The sequence below is a fragment of the Echeneis naucrates genome, chromosome 1 (genome assembly GCF_900963305.1).
Source record: "Echeneis naucrates chromosome 1, fEcheNa1.1, whole genome shotgun sequence".
NCBI lineage: Eukaryota > Metazoa > Chordata > Actinopteri > Carangiformes > Echeneidae > Echeneis > Echeneis naucrates.
In genome coordinates, this window is record NC_042511.1 from 6,565,827 (window position 1) to 6,585,547 (window position 19,721).

General features: G+C 42.1%; 3 protein-coding genes across 3 annotated transcripts; all 3 read right to left on the reverse strand.

Moving 5' to 3' along the window:
• Window positions 1-456: 456 nt before the first annotated feature.
• On the reverse strand, window positions 457-9,856 carry bmerb1 (bMERB domain containing 1). Its single transcript, XM_029505039.1, has 6 exons — window positions 9,760-9,856; window positions 6,150-6,270; window positions 3,651-3,724; window positions 1,638-1,752; window positions 662-748; window positions 457-556 (listed from the first exon to the last, which is right to left on the reverse strand). The coding sequence occupies exons 1-6, from the start codon at window positions 9,854-9,856 to the stop codon at window positions 457-459; spliced, it is 594 nt and encodes a 197-aa protein (XP_029360899.1).
• Window positions 9,857-12,179: 2,323 nt separating this feature from the next.
• Window positions 12,180-14,650, reverse strand: LOC115045377 (mpv17-like protein). The gene is made up of 4 exons (XM_029505027.1): window positions 14,055-14,650; window positions 13,373-13,443; window positions 12,936-12,965; window positions 12,180-12,546 (listed from the first exon to the last, which is right to left on the reverse strand). Exons 1-4 carry the CDS (start codon window positions 14,356-14,358, stop codon window positions 12,310-12,312), a joined length of 642 nt encoding a protein of 213 aa, XP_029360887.1. The 5' UTR covers window positions 14,359-14,650; the 3' UTR covers window positions 12,180-12,309.
• An 835-nt stretch (window positions 14,651-15,485) lies between these two features.
• Window positions 15,486-19,713, reverse strand: ntan1 (N-terminal asparagine amidase). The gene is made up of 10 exons (XM_029505017.1): window positions 19,491-19,713; window positions 18,854-18,956; window positions 18,405-18,470; window positions 18,206-18,311; window positions 18,036-18,109; window positions 17,887-17,940; window positions 17,729-17,782; window positions 17,548-17,645; window positions 16,980-17,093; window positions 15,486-16,674 (listed from the first exon to the last, which is right to left on the reverse strand). The coding sequence occupies exons 1-10, from the start codon at window positions 19,569-19,571 to the stop codon at window positions 16,504-16,506; spliced, it is 921 nt and encodes a 306-aa protein (XP_029360877.1). The 5' UTR covers window positions 19,572-19,713; the 3' UTR covers window positions 15,486-16,503.
• Window positions 19,714-19,721: the final 8 nt, after the last annotated feature.

A 19,721-nucleotide genomic window follows, 5' to 3' on the forward strand; every position in this document is an offset into this window, starting at 1 on the left:
TGTCAGTGACATAAGTACAGAGTTGTAGGTCTCCTGAAAGTGACAGAGGTTCACTGGTTTGTGTTAAATGGCTGAAATGCTCATTACCAAACAAGATGAGGTGAAAGCAGATGTACTATTTTCCTGTAACACAGAGAAACCCAACATCAGTTAAAATTACTCTGGACCGTGTGCTTGTTGTGCTCTTTTTTTTTTTTTTTTAATCAGACACGTGGCCACATGACCAAATCGCTACCACCAGAGGGAATGTTGCATATTGAAATCTGTTTCTTAATAAATGTGTATATATTAGATTTAAAAGCTCCTCCAGCACTGATGGGGGATCAGTTTCCAAACTGGAAATGTCCTCCTCAGAGTCCCGGGGAAGCCCAGGCTATCCGAGGTTCTCTGAGTCACAGGAAGTGATATATGGGATGTGATGTGATGTGAGCGTGTTGTTTCAGAGGTCTCTGTCAGTTACATGACGGCACACTGGGTGGCTCCACAGCAGTCTTTAATGATGGCCACTCCTGACTTGGTGATGGACGGTTTGTTCGGAGGCGGCTCCAGGATTTGTCTCTTGGACTTTGGAGGATCTGGCCATGAAGGTAAAGGAAAGAGAAATGATTACATGGTGAATATGAAAGTGCATAATACTTAGTCTTTCAGACTGCGGTGTCACTCACTTTGTGCGTCTTTAAGCTTTTTCTCCAGAGGCATCAGCTTCAGTCGGAGAAATTCGGCCATCTCTTTGTCCTCCTCTCGCTCCCTGAGGTACGACAGTCACATCTTAGTTGTAGAACAAAATGAATCACTTCAAGAAATCACATTCTACTTTTGCCTGGGCACACATTGGACCCGGCCTTGAGTTAAGATTGATTTTGAGTCACGGAGCCAGACAAGGAAAAGTTCCTTAGTGTGATGATGAGCAGCAGTGAAACAGAAATGCTTTTGGGATGTATAAATGTATGGCTCTTCACACAATTTTTTTTTTCTTTTTATATATGGGGTACATGTTAGAGCTCGCACCACAAAGACTTACTCCTAATCAGTGATGGGGTTTTTTTTTTTTTTAAACCTGTGGCTTTTTGTCGCACATCATCCTCCTCTCTTTCTCACTCTCCTCCCCGTCTGACTCATGGCAGCTGTCCGAGTAAAGGTACCGCACAGAGATGCATGATGGGTAATGGCTTTAAAATCTTAATATTTATTCTTTTGTTTTTGTCAAAGATGGTCAAAGAGAAAAAGCTGCTGCTCAGCTCTGTGTGAGCAATGATAAAACACAAAAAGCAGCGTGTAGGGCCCCAGTGTATCACAACGCTGACACCCTTTTATTGGACAGCAAGGAATGACCCTGATTGAGCTGTCTCAATTTTTAAAATAACTAAGGCGAAAGATTTAAAAGCAAACAATGATTTTGCATTGTTTTCTCTCTCGAGCGCTGTCTTTGTCACACCGTGGCAGCACAGGAGGATGAAAATGACAACCATCAGTCAGGCTCACTGTCACACAGCAGTGATGATATGATCCTGCCGTTCCTCCACCAGCCAGCCGTCAAACGAGCGGCCAGTGGAGACGTCAGACGTCAGTCCGAGTAAACGGACAGACCGTCCGATCCCGGGGAAGGGTTAGGGGATCCCAGATACTGAGAGCTCTACCTTAATCTCTCCACCTCAGCATCGTCCACCAGGAAATCCCTCTTTTGCACCAGTTTATGGATCTTCAGGATCAACTCCTCCTCCTGCTGCTGGTGCTTCTTGTTTTTTTCTTTCTCTGGAGAAAAAGCAGTGAACGTCATGAAGCCATAAACAGATGAACAAAAGGGAGGACAAGCAGCGCAAACCAGCTCGTTGGTATCTGATTTCTTCGTGTAACATGTAACACGCTCTACGTGTAGCTACTTTACACTCACCTTTGAAAAATGACTTCACATGAAGTCAGCTGGCCCTTAAACAGTGAGTCCATCTCAGCTCATGAATAATTTATAACAAGCTTAATCATGTAACTGTCACTGTGACATCTGCATTCAGAGACCAACAAAGGCAGCAATGCTTTTTCTCACTTTCAACCTTCATGCTCTAAAGCAAACAAAAAAAAAAAAAGACAGATAAACTGAGCAAACAAAGAGCGCACACACTAACAGCTGCAGAGGCAGGTTGTGTTGGAGCTGCCAGTATCTAGGCTATTTTGGAAGAAGAAAAAAAGAAGTTGAAAAATGACTGCTAGCATCAGCTATTTCTCCCTCCTGGAAATAGAGTGGAGGAGAGCAGCTCCGGGGGAAAATGAGGAGGGGGGGGCATCGACCCCAGTATCAGAGGAGCAGTCGTTTGTCACATGACTTAACTGGGCCCCGGTGGCTCAGGGGAACGTCAGAGAGGGACAGCTTTTGTTTTCCAACAGGGTGCGCTTGGTGTGACCTGCATGAAAAGGTGACGCCTGGCAGCGTAATACAATTCTGTCAAAGCTGAGCAGTTCTTCTATGAAATTTAAACTATTGAAGGTTTTATTGAAATACAGAATTAAAAATCCAAATAATTCAACCAAATGCCAATGAGGACTGTATGCTATGGTCAAAAGATCCCGGCAGGAGGTTTAGACCTTAAAGCTCAAATGTTTTTCTCTTACATATCGCGGACGATAACCTGCTTTGGTCAGCTCACAGATTTTGTTTCTACTGCTTTACTTGTTGTTGGTAGCTCACAGTGGCGAACGCTCATTAACATCAGCAAACTCATTTTTGTTTACAGACAGTGAATTCTCCTTATGAATCATTTTCTCCTGTTAAATCATGTTTGAGCACCTAACGCCGTCCTGCAGTTTCCTCTTTGATGCGGCTGCTGAGGATTTTTCTGCTCAGCTCTCCTTGGTGGTATCCAGTGGTTTCGCAGTGAGTGGATTCATGACCCCAGTATTTTTAGTCATGGCTGCAGCCCCAAGTCAAAGCACATTGGACTTCGGTTTTAGGTTTTGAACGGTCTGACGTCTCTGGTATTTTCTACACTCTCTGCCAGGTCAGGGGCTTAAAACCCCACAATGCATTTGACAAGTCCCACGGTTGGTTTTGTTAGTAACAGCTAATGAGCACCCACGTGTGTGTCCTTGAGCAGACACCTGCCCCCCCCTGTTTACACACACTGACACATGATGTAAACACTTGCATTGGAGAAGTGTTTTCATCCTGTTGCCAGGTTCTCCCTCTGCCTGTGTTACTATGGGAGATGCAGCACAGATACTGAGACAATAAAAGAACTGATGATAAACCAATATTGGATTCTGTGCTCTGCACCACAAAAACATTTGTGTTAACTGAAATCCATTTCACCACAGAGACACTATACTCATCTGTAAACCTCCCGTCACATCTTGTTGCCTTCACAGTTTAGATTCAAGTTTGTTCGAGCTGATATCTCCCTCATAACTCACACACACACACACACCATGAAACGTACAACCAGCCCTGGATAGGTTCCTATAAATCAGGTTATGGGACTCTGGTGAGTGCTTTGTGCCAAAGACTCTATTTTTGGTCTCGTTCAGACAGTCAGTGTAGACAGTTTCATCTGGAGATGACAAAGGTTTATTTCCTGAAAGGCTTACAGCTGGATTTCTTGATGTTGTTTGTCTTCATGACAGCACATGTGTGTGTGTGTGTGTGTTCCTTTGAACAATACCTGGTACTGCGACAATTTGTCTCAGCTCCTGCTTTAAGCTCATGATATCTTTGCAGAGCTGGATGTCATCCATCCTGAAGAAATGAGACAAAACAGTAAATCACTGGCTTCCATCAGCTTCTGCCTCCATTTAGTCTTTATCTTAATGCGACTGAAACAATGTTAGAGAGATGTATATATTGTTTAATGAATCCTGTAGTAAAGCAGACAAATGAAAAAACAGCTAGAAGGAGCTATATGAATAACATGCATGAAAAACAAACCTCACTCGGCATTTTTATTATTTGATATTGGTGATGTGAAATGTTTCATTTAGTTAAATGGCAGAATAATTCTAAACAGAAATTACATAATAATAAATCTGTATGAAAATGCAAATAAACTATCAAGTTCAGCTTCCCAAACAGATTATTTTCACTGCTATCAATATAACTTGCGACTTCTCATTCAGCTCCTTTTTGGGGTCAAAAGGTCATCTATTCTGCCGGCTTATGATTACATACCTTCAAACCTGCTAATTAGCAAATGGTAGCTTGCTAACATTTGCAAAGTAAGCTATGTAGCATTGTATTACATGTGTTAGCATATTGCTCAAAATTCCAAAGTAACATCTAATTTGCATCTGCTAGCATAGTTATAGACACTCTTTTAGTTATTTGTTGTTGAATCATTATTTTACAAAGAATCTATTTTTAGAAACATCAATGTTATAAAAGCTGGCTGCCTAATTAGCCAAAAAAATAGGGAGGGGGGGGGGGGCAACTGTCAAAAACCAAAAGTATTCAATATATGAAGATAAAATTAAATTCTCACATGTAAATGAATGTTTGGCATCTTCTCCTTTAATAAATCTGTAAAAGGGGTTTTGCATTTACTGTATGCCAACTGAATCACTGATTGATCAACAAATCAATTTGTTGCTATTTGAGATGTCATTGAGACCCCCTCACTGTGTGTGTGTGTGTGTGTGTGTGTGCGCAGATGTTAAACGTGCACCATAAATCAGTCCACGTTGCCCTCTGAGCCTCGCCCAGCCCTGACATCTCACCCTCGGGACCTCAACATTTCCCCCTCTTCCTAAATCCCTCCCTCTGTCTCTCTGTGGAGCAGTGACAGCTAGCACAGCTTTAATTCTCCCTGTGATAGCTCAGTCCGATGACTCATCCACAGCCTCCTTCCAGCTCTCTCTGCAGTTATTCCTCTTTCTCCGTTTTACACCTCCCTCCTCCTCCTCAGCCTCTTTCTTCCCCTTCACTGTTTCAATGCATTCTGTGTATTCCAGCAGCTTCTGCACTCTGACACACCATCTGCCAGCTTGTGTGTCTGTGTTCATGTGCCATTTTGAGTCACGCAGAGACTGACAGCAGAGATGTAAGCAATACGCAGCTTGGCAGCCAAAGGAAGCCTTTCCAGTGGGCGTGTGAGGAAAAAAAACCAAAACGTTATCAACTCGGTAGTCTCAAGGACCCAGATCAGCTTATTCTGCAAGAACAAGTGCCACACTGCAGATGTTGAGGATGTAATGACCCACAAAGTACACCGTTTATTTGGATATCTCACAGTGCTGATACAATCTCACGTAGATTCCACAGAGATAAATGAACTGAGGCAATGGCTTGCATTTCCACATTCCTTATGGTTTTGTAAAGGTGCAGTGTTGGACGCTTCTGAAATCATTTTGTTGGTGATAAAAAAAATAATAATCTCGCTCTCTGTTTTAGTTTGCCTCTATTGTTTTACTGCAGCCAGAGATATTTTAGGAATTTGGGATATAAATACACCAACATTTCTGACAGTTGATAAAAAAAATAAATAAAATAATATATTCTCTACTGTGATTTATTAGTATTTATTCTTTAGAGCTCTACTGCAAGTCTGGATTAGAGGATCACTACTTCGACTATTAATCAGTTAGTCTATTCTATTCACATTCATCAAACAAAAATGCTGAACATTGGTTCAATGGTTTCTGCTTCTAAACATAATTTACTGCTCCTCCTTGTCTTATATTACAGTAAAATTGTAAATTAGACATCTGACTAAATCACATCACCTCGTCCAAGTAGGTCCGGCCTTGTTTGTATTGGACAACACGATGAAACTCCAGATCGATAGATTACAGCAATGAGATCAGTGTTTGTTTGATTAGGCTGGGCAGAAAGTGCTGAGGCAGCTTTTAAACAGAGGGAATAACACAAATCCATGAAACTATTGTTGATGAGAAGTCAGGGGGTTCATAATCCGTGACTCGTTCACCTGATCTTGACTTCTGAGGAATCAATGGACAAATGGACTGAATCTCTCAGTACTGAACGTCCTTATATCACAAACAGCACTTGGGTATCTTTGCCGTGCGTCATGAGAGTGTCAGCTCTGTCATAGCAACAAGGCCTGCCTCATTATCCACTCAAGGACGTTGTGACACCATCACCATTCAGTCACTGCCACGTTCCAGTACATGTGCCACAGAAAACATAAAGTGACACATCAGCGACTCACATGAAGCGCAGCTCTGACTCCCGGCGCACCAGGACCTCTCGCAGGCGCTGGATCCGAGCCATCTCCACCTCGATCTCCTCTGGAGACATTGTGCTTTCTGCCATGGACACATCAGAGTGACCTGAGGGGCAGACGGACAGCACGCACTGTTAAATGAATGAGGAAGAATAAAAACAGAAGACAGGTATAGAGACACCGTTTTCCTCCACAAGGACACGTCTGCTTAAGTCCTGGCTGTTATGCAGTTCTCTTCACCTTGCATAGTGCTTAAGCTTTTGAAGCTTTTTTACTGCTTTAAATGACAGAAAATACTCAGACCACAGGACTAAATTATACATTCCAGCAGCACAATGCCCGAATCTCCTCTGAAGATTTAATGGAAGGCTCATTCTCCTGTGATTTCGTGTGATAGTTGTAACCAAGAGTTCTTTAAATTCTGTCTTTTTATCTATGCAAACTTTCTCCGATCACCAGCTTCCTGGCAAACGCTCTTCTCACCTCATCTCGTAGCAATATTTGGTTTCGCAACAGCCAAGAACACGGAATTTGGAATTCAAGCAGCATATGTAATTGAGAGGGTTGATTTGAAGTTTGGAGTCACAGCTCTGCCTCAAGCACATATGACCGTTTTCCTTTGAATGGTTTAAGTCATTGATGGGCAGAAAATCTACATGTGCACGGTCAAGAATATATTACAGCCACTGTGATGATGGTGATGATGTGGTGGGTGTGAAAGACGTAAGAACAAGGATCGATGACCAGATGTGGATCTGCAAGGTTGACTCACACTGCAAACACTAAACACTTACTTCACTGACCAAACACTTATTACTCTGATCAGTGAATTGATGACTGCTAATGCTGCAGCGGCTGCAACAGCCTGGCCATGCCAGGATCTTAAGGCATCCAAGCAGCACATATTCAGAGTGCCAGTCATTCAGCACGGTTGTCTGTGTGGGACAGAGGTGTCCTGCTTTCCTCCTCTTCCTCCAACAGCCCCATCTGTCTCTAATCATTAAAGGTGGCAACAATAGTAACTATCTCTCACTGTGGTTCAGCACAGAGCTTTACAAAATCTGAGGATGGAAGTTGGTGCATACATATGCAAAGACGAGGATGTTCGCCGGATGGAGGGGGGTTACTGGAAGATAAGTTGCATCATCCACAGTATTGGGTATGTGAGTCACACAAAGGACTGGAAGTGCTTTATTATACTTTGACCTCTTTAATCAACCTCTCGCAATGCTCTCATTATGGAGAAGAAACTACTAAGAATACCCCTTTTAAAAAAAAAAGGGGGGGGGGGGGGCTTATTGTAATACTACAGTACAGTCATATACCATCAATCACATGTCCATCTACATTTCACAGGACAGAATCATTAACTGTTGTCTGTCTCTTTGGTACAGAAATGAGTAGACTGCATGACAACACAATCATCCAGCTGACACTGAAACTCGCTGTCAGTCTCCTGTAAGAATATTATAGCTGCATGCCACAAGTGCTTTCCTTACTCTTTGTTGTTCAGTCCATTAATGTTTGGGTCTATGAAATGCTTGAAAAACATACATTACAATTTCCCATGGCGATGCCTTTAAATGTCTTATTCCCTGCTACCAACGGCCCAAAGCCTAGAGATAGTCTGATTATGATAACAGAAAGCATTAAATCTAATGAACCCATAACACCATATGGCCACACTTTTCCCCACTTCTCCACTTTTGTTGTGTAGCGTAATCATTCATCTGTTCATACAGGCTGTGAAGTCAAACTCAGAGGACAGACTCTCCAGTCCACAAGCTGATAGATAAGAGTGAACAGGCCAGCGCGTCTTTGGTCCTGAGTTGTCAAATGTGACGCACGTTTATTCACAGTATCTCCAGCAAAAGAACAGCGCCTGCAGCAGCACAATCTGCAGTCTGTGTTCGTGGCACTTTTGGTGGATGCTTGATGAGGATGGAGCTGACTCACCACAGCAGACAGAAGTCTGCACAGGAGGATCCTTTTTTTTTTTTTTTTTTTTTTGCCTCACAAATGTTGAATCATCGGCCAAAAGTGTCTGGTGATGACAGACAATCAAAGTTGTAACGATGGAACCGCAGCACAACATGAACTGCACCCCGTCTTCATCTCGTTTTCCTCCCGCTCTGCCATGTGTTCACCGTCAATAAGACCAAGCAGCATCAAGTCTCGAACGGACCATTAAGGGAGGCGGCATGCCAGCTCAGTAAGGTGTTAACAGCTCCCACTCATCCGAGTGAGCCGCTCACACGTACTCAGCCCTAAAAACAGGGCCAGCAAAGAGCAGCTTTGATACTTCCTAATTAAAAGCATCTTGTTCACCAGGGGCAGGAGAGGTTGAGTCCAAAGTTTGAGCAACCAGAGCTGGCAGATGTGAAAAGAACTCACCGAATTAATCAGCTTGAATTACCCATGTTTCATTAAAAAAAAAAAAAAAAAAGCCTAGAGAGCCTGGATGGTGCAGCCAGAGCCCTGACACATCCTGCAGTCAAACTATGCACACAGTGCTGCCAATGCTACCGCCTGTGAACCCCTCCAAAAGAAAAACTGATGGTGGGCACAAAATGGAAAGTACAGGGTAAACACAGAGAGTATTTGTTTTAGAAATAAGAGGAGGTAAACCTGGAGGAGGGAGGCTGCTGTGAGTGATGACTGGATCTGTGTCTAAAAATATCTACTGATTTTTTTTTTTTTTTATTCCCCCCTCTCTGACTTAATCTGGAAGTTTGTTCACACCCGTCTCCCCTGTGACAAGTTCCCCTCAGCGGCACTAACATGGACAAATGTGATGCCACATTGCTGTGAGTTGCCTCTGTCAACACGTGCGTCATTCATCAGCCTTCATTTACCTGATCTGCTCTTCAGGGTAAATAATAGAAATGTCTCTGCAGCTGCTCTAGCTATGCATATTTTTGCCATCCTGGTACATCGCAGAAAATGTGAGATCATTTCTTCTCTGTCTGTCTCTGTGTGTCGGCCCGCTGATGGACTGCTGACCTGTCCAGGGCGTACCCCGCCCCTCGCCCAGTGTGAGCTGGCACTGGCTCCAGCACAACCCCGACCCGGAAACAGATAAGCAGTAGAAGATGAATGAATGAATGCTTTCTTATATCATCAACCTGATGACCCAGCAAATAAAATCCACCAATAATAAGAGGACACAAAAATAAATGTGGAATAATATTTAAAAAAGAAAAAAAAAAGCAACTGAAAGAGCAGCAGCATGTTCAGCAGCAGCAGTTTTTTTTGACATAGCTCTATAGATATTTTTGTTATGAACTGTTGTTATTGGGCTCCTTCTCTGTACAAATGAGTCAGATCAAATAAATATCACCGATTGAGCATATTGCAGGAAGACTGCCTGAGCCTGCACATCCAACTGTCCCTCAAACGTCCCCCTGTATGGACTCTGGACTGTCCCTGTCCTCCTGCTGCTGCTTCAGCTCGGCCTCAGTCTCACACACAAGTTTTTGTAAATGCGTTTGTGTTTCGGAGCGATGCTCACGGTGCGCGTGCAGGGGAATGAGCAGGCCTTTCGGCTGCCGCTTCCCAAACCTTTGTGAGTCACGCGTTAACCCTTTCGAGCCGCTCGTCCTACCTTTGTCCGTCGTCCACGCCGTTTCCGCCACGGCGCCGTAGCTCCGGAGCGCGCGCTCGGTGTCCGAGATAGATTTCTTCAGTTCCATGTCGCTGGAGTGGCCGCGCGCCCAAGCTCTCCCTCCACCCCCCCCTCCACCCCCACCACCCCCCCAAAAACACAAAAAAAAAAAAAAAAGAAAGAAAGAAAGAAACGAGGAGTGTCCTTCCTGCTAAACCTAAACGGCTCCCCCCTGTGTGTGAGTGTGTGTGTGTCTGTGTGTTTGTGTGTGTCCTCCCTGATTACTCAAGCTTCACGAGGCGACCCGAGACGCTGATCATCTTTATCTGAGCTTTCAAGCCCTTCGACGTGTGGATGGAGAGGCGAGGATGCAAGGAGCATGCGCAGTGCAGGCAGGGATGTGAAGGATGCGAAGGACCTGGGAGACATCCGCTGGCACCGAGATAACGGAGCACAGTGGCATCCAAGTTTTGATTGCTCTTTCTGCCTTTGGGTGATGGTTCACATGCAGATACGCGTCTGCTTACAGGTCTGGTTGCATAAGAGAAACCTGGACGAGTGAAACACTATTACAGTAAATTCATTAAAAGGCGTCTAAAGCTGTTTTGTTCGGTTTGAATAGATTGTCTATTTGATGGAAACAGGTGGGACAGAATGAAAACGGGCTGGAGATAAGAGATAGGCAGATTGTTCAACTCAATATATCCCCAAAGGAGTCTAAATGATGAACAACACGTACCCCTGTGCTATGTTTCTGCCTGAACAAAAGCCACAACACTCCTAAGACACTGCGAAGAATAAGGTGTGATCTGTGACATCAGAAAACTCCCAGCTTGTTTCGTGCGTATAGAATATTTTACGCTGCTATATCTGTATTTTTGCTCAGGAAAAACACTCAAAATCAAAGTGGAGTTTTTATTTTGTTCATTGCAATAAATGGTTTTGTGATCAATTCATTTGTTCAGTACATTATTGTGAAGGATGCTATTGCAATTGTTTCTCTTTGTGACATCAAAAAATAATCAAGACAAATTTCAAACAGTACAACAGGAGCACACTGATTCTCTGCTGAGTTACTTTTGTTATCTCACCCAGTCTTCAGTTGCTGATATGAACATAGGGGATATCCAATAATTTCACCCTTTAGTACCAGTGTGGCACATCAGTACACACATATTAGGATATGATTAAGCAAACAAGAACTACACGAATAATAACCTATTTTATTTAAGGATCTTATTGTAGACTGGTAAAAAGGCATCGAACAGCAGCAGTGACTACACAGTTTTCTGCGTTGTTGATATAGTGTTAGTCAGCCCGGCGAGACACATCAAATAGTCAATAGCTTCTGTTAATTCAAGATGTGTCACGACAAATTAGCTTTTGGGTCAAAACTTAAAAACTGAATTCTTCCTGAAATTGAAAACATTTAAATATCTGCCTGAGACAGAGGAGAAATGTTCACCCCAAAGCTTTTAAACATTGAGTATGGAACCATTTATCTGATCTCTATTTAGAAAAATTACTACCTTCATAGAAAACTGGATGCAGCATCTTATGTTACATTTCCAGAGTCACTGCTGGCAGGTAAAATCCACAGAGCAACATTTTCCCAAAGAGATTAAATAAAAAAAAAAATAATAATAATAATAAAATATATATATATTAGATTATATATATATATATTAGAGGAGCAAATTGGCATTGCTGCAAAGACAATATAGAGGGCACCCCTGTTATATTAATGTAAAGTATGACGTCAAGCAGGCAGCACTTTTGCATTCAAGTAAATGGATGTCTGACTCAATTCATCAGCCAATATTAAATAAACTCAGAGGAAATGTCAGTAGTATCTCATTAACACAACATTAAAACACTGAACTCTAACATATATTTTGAGATTTCTTTTTTCAATTATTTTTAACACGTGTTCCTTATTTATGAAATACCTACCTATAAATTAATATTAAACAAATGTGCATTAGAGTACAACTTCTTCCAGTCACTTGTGCAGCGTGCATCTGTATTTAACACATTTTGTACCACTGTATAAAATGCAAATGAAGCAGATAGTCCTTGGAGATGAGGCACTCTGATAACAGTCTGAGCATTTGTGCTAATACAGTGATATTTAAATCTTTATCATTTTAAAAAAGATTTTATGAAGCTAAAGGTCTAAGCTAATATCTTAGCTGCCTCTCTTTCAGATTTACATTTAGACGAAACTGTCCCAGACATACAGTCTTATATTATTATATCTTATTTAGTATGTTCCAGTGGATAAGGTCTTGTTTCAAATGGTGGAACAGAAGAGTGCATAAAAATAAAAAAAAAACAAAGAGGAATATGGCATGACAATGATAAAGTACTTTCCCACAGATTTGATATTAAGAAATATTCTGTAAATACAATACATTCCATTTGCCAGAACCTGGTTCCCAAACCACCTGGTCAGTGCTGGTGCAATATCAACCAACGAGCCAGCTGTCCACTGGAGCACATGTCTTCTGTTAATGACAGACCTTTGCACGTGCTGTGTGTTCAGTTCTGAGTAGGTTTGGATGACACCGTACCATCTATGGGAGCCACTTCAGCATTTGTTTTCCCTTTTGTAGGTTCTGCTTGATCCTCTTTCGGGGGGAACATCCAGGCCAGAGCAGCAGCAGCCGTTCCGTCGCCACTCTGACGTGAGAAGCACAGGAAGGTGGCCCAGACGAAAGCACAGCAGCCCGTGAAAGTCGTCCGCAAGTACAGAGGCACCAAAGCAAAGTTCAGAAACTGCAGGAAACAGATGATACGGTATATGAATCCACTTTTACTGGTAAATTCTAGGCATCATTGTTGTAAATGATAAATGTTAATGCATTGTTTATTGATAACTGATTTATTATAGGGACATCAGATCCATAAAAAATACATTTCTAAGCATGTCTGACTGTTGAGTCCATTCTTTAAGTTAAAGTGCATCTTGGCTCTAATAGCAGCCACTGGAATTAAAACATGAGGAAATGCAAGTTTTCAAAAATAAAGAGAATCTATATACAAATATCTGCTTAGCATCTTGTGAATTGTGGCAATAAATCTTTAGTGAATGGACTACTGAGCATAGATTTTCTATATACAGTTTGCAAGAATGCGCATGTACTGTATTCACAGGAGATAATTACCTGCATGAATGGCCAGAACATCAGTCCTGTCTGAAAAGAGAAACAGGAAGGACACCAGTCATTTTATAGGTTTACAAAACATGAAGTAAATTGAAACATCGACTGACACAGCTGAAAAATTCAATGATATTCAATGAGCTGTGTTTTAAGCAAAATACAGACATGATAGTGGCATCAGCAGAGCTCTCCCAAAAACAATCTAAAACATGATAAATTCAGTGGTACGTGCAGTTCAGTAACTGTGGATGCACAGTGGAAAAGCTGTCTCTTTCGGATGTGTGTGCAGCCTAAAGCTTCTCATCTACTTTGTGAAATGGCACAAGTTTACTGTCAAAACACATGGCAGCTCAATCTGCGGTTCATTTTAGCGACAAGCATTTGAAGATGACGCCAGCAGGAAAAACAGGCGACGACAGTCTGTCTCGTCTCCCTCTCACCTTATAAGTATTCAGGAATTTTTCTCTCCAGTCCTCCAGGATGTCTTCTTTGCCCTCCAAGAAGCTGACACCTGATCCACACGCACAACAGATTAAAGTTAACTCTTACTGGCAGCTGAAAAATACTGAATGACTACACAGCTTTTAGTAGGTAGGTGAAACGGCACTGTGGAGGTATCACTATTATAATCAAGATGTCATGTCAAGTTTTTCCAAACCGTCTTATTGATATCCTGGTGGAAACATCACGACTCACTATTTTTCAAATCATCCATACAGTGCATGTGCACGGCTTTAGTCAGGTGCATAACTTGGGGGATTTTTAGGTAACTGACTACTTTAATTGAGTGCTTTTGGCTTCCAACGTTTCAGATTCATGAGAATTAATCTACTAGTATTTACACAGAAATTATGTTTGTTTGGTGTTTTTCTAACACGATCTTTGAAGGAGGCCTCGAACAAGGTTGTGACTTGTCAGCATGTGACGTTAGGACTAACACCATCTCCTCAGTTAAGAGGCGACTTTCATGTGACCTCTGTGGTGGCGGTCAGCTCAGAGGTCAGCAGACCGCGGTGAACACGTGACTGACGTGTGATCTGCTCTGGGTTGACCGTTAACCGGTCGTGACTGACGTGTGATCTGCTCTGGGTTGACCGTTAAACCGATCGTGACCCCGCCGACCTGTGTAGAAGACGCTGGTGGCCAGCGGCGCCGCTGTGGTCTGATCCAGGACCAGCTTCCTCATCACCATCCCGGCCGAGGCGCCCGGGAACCTCCGCTCCAGGAAGCGCATCCAGAAGAAATTGAAGTTGCCATGGAAACTGAAGGCGACCACGGCCACGTTCCTGGTGTGGGACCAGTCCATGTTGTCCCTCCGCGAGAACCACTGGTGGACAAAGTCCCCCCCGGCGAACAGGCAGCCGTACAGGGTGACGTTTGTGACCCACGGAAACCGGCGGACGTGTCTCATAAACGCATTTCGCATCGTGTCCGGTGAGCTGGACGGCGGGAGATGAAGAGGAGTTGTATTGAACCGGTGAGCCGACGGTGACGGACGGAGAGCAGGCTGGCCGGACCTTACCGGACTGACGGCTACGCCGACGGTCCGATCCGGATCAACGACGGAGGGTGTAAGGTCCTGATATAACGAACAAACTCACAGGTGGGTTTATAATCCCAAGGGGGATACTTCCATGTCGAGCACCGTCAGACAGCCGGTACCTCACCGAGAGCCTGTCACCGGCCGGTCCCCTCTCTGGCTGTACAATGGCCACGCCCCTTTTACGTCGACAAACCAGAGCGGAGTGAAAAGGCGGAGCAGAGAGAGCCATCCGGACAGGACCCGGAGTCAGGACCCGGAGCCATCCGTACAGGACCCGGAGCCATCCGGACGGGACCCGGAGTCAGGACCCGGAGCCATCCGGACGGGACCCGGAGTCAGGACCCGGAGCCATCCGGACGGGACACGGAGCCATCCGAACTGGACCCGGAGCCATCCGAACTGGACCTGGAGCCATCCGGACGGGATACGGAGTCAGGACCCGGAAGACCCGGAGCCATCCGAACTGGACCTGGAGCCATCCGGACAGGACCCGGAGTCAGGACCCGGAGCCATCCGTACAGGACCCGGAGCCATCCGGACGGGACCTGGAGCCAGGACCCGGAGTCATCCGAACTGGACCTGGAGCCATCCGGACGATACCCGGAGTCAGGACCCGGAGCCATCCGGACGGACCCGGATAAGAAGAGAGTTAAACCTTACATTTTTTTTAAAACATCTCCATGGCACTACCATAATCCAATTTATCTTTCTAATTCCAACCCGTACTGTTGTAACACACTATTTTATACCGTTTTGAAATGGCATTCGAACAATCCCTAATTCTTCTAAGTCATTGACTTTTGAAAAATTAATTATCTCCACTATTTCACTGGGCTTTTCAAACTGGATTTGACCATTTACATTTACTAAACAGCTACAGTATGACAGGTTGTACTAAATACTTTATGCAACTTAAACTAACACAACTAAAGCCTTATGCAGTATATGGTGATTTAATTTTAAACCATAAAAAAAAAAAAAAGACAAAACTAGTTACTTTCTTGTTTTGCTTCTAAATAGAAACCATGTCAGCCTTTGTGGAACACATATTTACACATGCAATTTTCTAAAACATACACATTCATATACGAGTTTACAGCATCATGGAGAGTGTGTGATGAAACAACATATTCCCCTGTTATCTGGAAGGTACATTTATAGAGAACCCTTCAACGTAAAGTCGACAGCCTTCTCACTGTTTATAATAATTAATAAATAATAATTTCTCAACATTAGGTCAAAGTCATTTTTTATGAGCCACACTTGTATTTTTTATGTACGTTTCAAATCATGCACATATTTCAAAGAGTGAGTCTAGGTTGATTTCTGAACTGAATGTATTGCTTTCAGTCTATCAGTTTGGTATAGATCAATCAGCGTGTAACACTACAGACAGTAGTTCAGGCAATCACTGGCTTTGGAGAATGCTTGTTGGTGCATTCAGGTACATGTAAGAAATGTTATGTACTTAGAAGCAAACTTTTAAAAGCAAAGCAACAATCACTTCATATAATCATTTGCTCCTATTCACAACATCCATGGCTTCTTAATGTTTGCCCTTTAGTTTTAAGTAGCAGTGATATGAAGGCAATCAAATTTCAAGATGATTTTCATTGTGTATTTGCATAAACTGAATTTAGACGTCAGAAAAAGTTAAACATTTGCTGCTTATAAGCCAAAAAAATAATAATAATCCCATAAATCTAAGCACTCAAGTGCAAAAGGATATTGGTCTTGTCTTACTGCAACATAGCAGAAGGTGTAAGGTGCAAACTTAATATCACCTCATAAGAGTGGAAATTAACTATTGTAGGCATCAACATAATCCCACGTTCTTCTTCGTCTGTCCTCTTTACTGGACCAGCCAGATGAGTCAGGAGCATTTCAGCAGACACATGGTCCAGTCTCGTGTCACCTTCTTTTAAGACACAATGAATTAAAAAACAGAGAGTGGGTGTATCCGATTACATAAGAGGCAAAAATAGTCAAGTACAATGTTAAGGTTGAGTTAAAAAGGGCATTAGGCCTCTAAGATTGAACAACCCTCTCCCAGTCCCCCTGCTCAGTCCTATGGTAGAGCTGTGGTTGACCCCCAGGGAACAGGCTGTCAGAGTTTGGATGCTCTAAAAGGAACCGTATGGTGGACTTCATATGCTGGACAAAGTGCGGCGGCTCAGCCATTGGAGAAGTGGACAGGAACTGGGCAGGAGAAAGAAAGAAGAGAGTTAAAACTGTTAAAACAACAATTATCATATTGTATTAAGTTGTAATTAGAGTCTGAATTGTGGCCAGTTAGGTATTTTGTTTGATGATCTAAATCTCAGCAGTTCATCTTTGAGTTCATGTGAATGAATGAAGAAATTCTCTCAAGGTGTACCTGAGATATCACTTTCTCAAGCATGGCACAGAGGCACAGAGGAATGAAAATTATTAAAACTAAAATAAGTATATGAAAGAAGGAAGGAAAAGACCTTTGAAAGTTACTTATTTTTAAAATCCCTTACCTTTAAAATAATGTCATCACTCTGTGTTAACCAGAAAGCAATATCCAGATTTGAAGACCACTTGCAAGGGCCAATTTTTACAACTTCCCGACTTAAATCATATATATCAACCATCTGTAAGGAAAAAAGTAATTTTCATGAATGGTTTCCAGTATACTAACTGTTTGAGTATTATAATAACGTGTCAGTGTATCTGAAAAATTTGACTGTGAACATTTTAGAGAAAAATATCTGAAACAACTAGTTGATTAAACAGTCATTTGATGCCCCTACAGTTTAAGTAACTGGCTAATCTTCCATTTAACTTGTACGTAGAATTTATGTAATTCAAGAAAAAGTAAAAACAAAGGCCCAGTGTCTGGCTTCTCCAATGTGAGAATTTGCTGCTGTCTCTATTTTGTATCTATTTGTATTTTCAAACATGTAGGAGACTGACTGATTATTAAATTTATTAACACTTAATAATGAAAATGACCAACTGCAGCACAACTTAAAATTCTGTTTTTGTGGCACACGTGCATTTCTTCAAATTTTATATTAGTCATAGAGAGTTGGTTTTGCAAATTACCTGTTCTCCAGTGAAGGTCCGCGCCGACCGCAGCTCTTCTGCAGGTCCTTTATGAGTGAATGAAGAAGGGAACACATCCCCCGTTTTAACATTTACTCCTGTGGAGAAATCAAAACAGACACAAAAAATTAGCGATCACATTCCTTGAAAAAAGTGCATTATTCATAGTCACCAAACTTACCTATTCCATAGATGATTGGTCTATGAGTTCCATCAACAACAATGTCATTCATTTCTACAACAGCAGAGAAAATGAGGGTTATGTAGATAAAGATGCAATTTGTGGGGATATTTAATATAAATAATATGAAAAATGTAAAATGAAACTGTTAAGGTTACCTGTTATGCAACATGTTTCCAGATGAATATCCTCTTTCTGTATCTGGAATGCTGCTGTAAAGTGAAAATAAGCCCTTTAACTTTTACATAATTCAAATACTGCCTGCATTATTTCAAAGTGAGACATAAGTTATTTTAGATGACTATACCCAGTATGTTAAGGCTGAGTTCATGAGATGTCTTTGACTCGTCATTAAATCCCCCAACAAGATGGAGCTCTAATCTAAATAAGATAAAGCAAAATAAGGGAAGAAAGAGGTGCTAAAATATTTGAAAAGGACACTCAGACCAGGTTCTCATGTGTTTGTCTGTTTCCTACCTGCCCTCCTTATTGACACTCAGTGATGTAACAGCATTCACAAAGAGTGGCACTTCAGACCAGGTGTTGGACCCATCACAGTGAGCAAGGCAAACAGCCCCACTTCCTAAGAAATAATGCAATCCAATCACGGTCTTTACAAACTGCGTGCACTTGCAGCATAAGGCACATAGCATAAATCTAATAAAGGGAACTTTACCAGTGTGTCGCAGCACAACCAAATGACAGGTGGTGGCATCATCAGATCCAATCACTGACACAGAACCTGTGAGAGGAGGGATAAGAAAGCATTAATGATCATCACCATCAAGATCCTGAATTGGAAGCTGTAGAACTATTTGGGAGCCTTTTATGGGTGTTGTTATTACAAGAATTGAGATCAAACAGTCTAACCACAAAACAATCTTAAAAAAAAAAAAAAAAAAAAAAAAAAAATTAATTTTGGCTGAATTTCCTCCTTTCAAGGTCAGTGAGGCTGCTGGTGCAGACAATGTAACTTGTGCTTCTTTTTCAGTGCCAATGGCAAAGGACTCCTCTCCTAAATATTCAGAATAACCAATCAGGATTTTTTTCATGCTTCGGAATAATAATTGGATGATGTAGAAAACAAAAATGTGTGTATTTAAATGATCATGCATCTCAACTTACTGTCTGCTGGTGTTGTTGCAGCAAATTCTCTCTGTTGGACATACAAGAGGCACTTCGGGTCGACATTGACAAGCGGCTTTGAGTGAAATGTTCTGGCATTATCCTGTAACGTAAAGGTATAATGTTAAATGTATATTTTACTACATGATGAGGGCCATTGTAGATTAGCTTCACTGCAACCCATATTTTATTAGTGTTTATTAGTGTTACTTCATAGGCATTAACTCAGACTGTAAGCCTTTAAGATCTGAGTTGGAAAGGTAGTCTCACTTGTTGCCTCTATACTAAACAATAAACAATCTCTGCCAATGTAATTTCACATCATTCACAATCATTCAAACGTTTCAAACATTTCCTCCAATAAATATGTGTATTAATCTTTCAATGAACATCCTTTAGGCAGTTAATCGTTGCAGTAAGTTAACAACCTTAGATGTGAATATGAGGATGACCGCTTGTTTTATCATCCATTCGCGTTTAGCATGTAGCACTTATCACATCCCGACACGATTCACTTTCTCAGTGACATTCGCTGCCAGCTTTTTATCAAGTGACTTGCTACATTAAAGAAGAATAGGGTTAACTGACGATGGCAGTTTCTCGATAAGCTGAATTTAACTACTTTCTGGAGACAAACCTGCAAATGTGGATATCTGTCGAACAGTTCCGTTGTCGCACTTATGCGGTCTAGACCTCTATTTTGAACGAACAAAGGCATTTCCTCAAGCGAGGTCTCACTTTGAAAACAGCTGGTCACCAAACTAGTATGAAAACCACTAGGTTCATCTTCCTAAAGCTTAATATGTTTTGATATCCGCCTCTCAAAGGAAGAACAGGTGAAGTCGGTCACCTTAGACTTCCGGGTAGG

Coding starts and splice junctions, on each gene's coding strand:
- LOC115045377 (XM_029505027.1), bottom strand. CDS start 14,358: ATGCGAAATGCGTTTATGAGACACGTCCGCCGGTTTCCGTGGGTCACA. Junction 13,444..14,054: donor CACCAGCGTCTTCTACACAG/GTCGGCGGGGTC, acceptor CGTGTGGATCAG/GTGTCAGCTTCTTGGAGGGC. Junction 12,547..12,935: donor TGTTCTGGCCATTCATGCAG/GTAATTATCTCC, acceptor TGTTTCCTGCAG/TTTCTGAACTTTGCTTTGGT.
- bmerb1 (XM_029505039.1), bottom strand. CDS start 9,856: ATGGAACTGAAGAAATCTATCTCGGACACCGAGCGCGCGCTCCGGAGC. Junction 3,725..6,149: donor GAGTCAGAGCTGCGCTTCAT/GTGAGTCGCTGA, acceptor TCATTTCTTCAG/GATGGATGACATCCAGCTCT. Junction 557..661: donor CTTAAAGACGCACAAAGTGA/GTGACACCGCAG, acceptor AAAGTCCAAGAG/ACAAATCCTGGAGCCGCCTC.
- ntan1 (XM_029505017.1), bottom strand. CDS start 19,571: ATGCCTTTGTTCGTTCAAAATAGAGGTCTAGACCGCATAAGTGCGACA. Junction 17,941..18,035: donor ACTCAGCCTTAACATACTGG/GTATAGTCATCT, acceptor TTCACTTTACAG/CAGCATTCCAGATACAGAAA. Junction 16,675..16,979: donor GTGATGACATTATTTTAAAG/GTAAGGGATTTT, acceptor TCTCCTGCCCAG/TTCCTGTCCACTTCTCCAAT.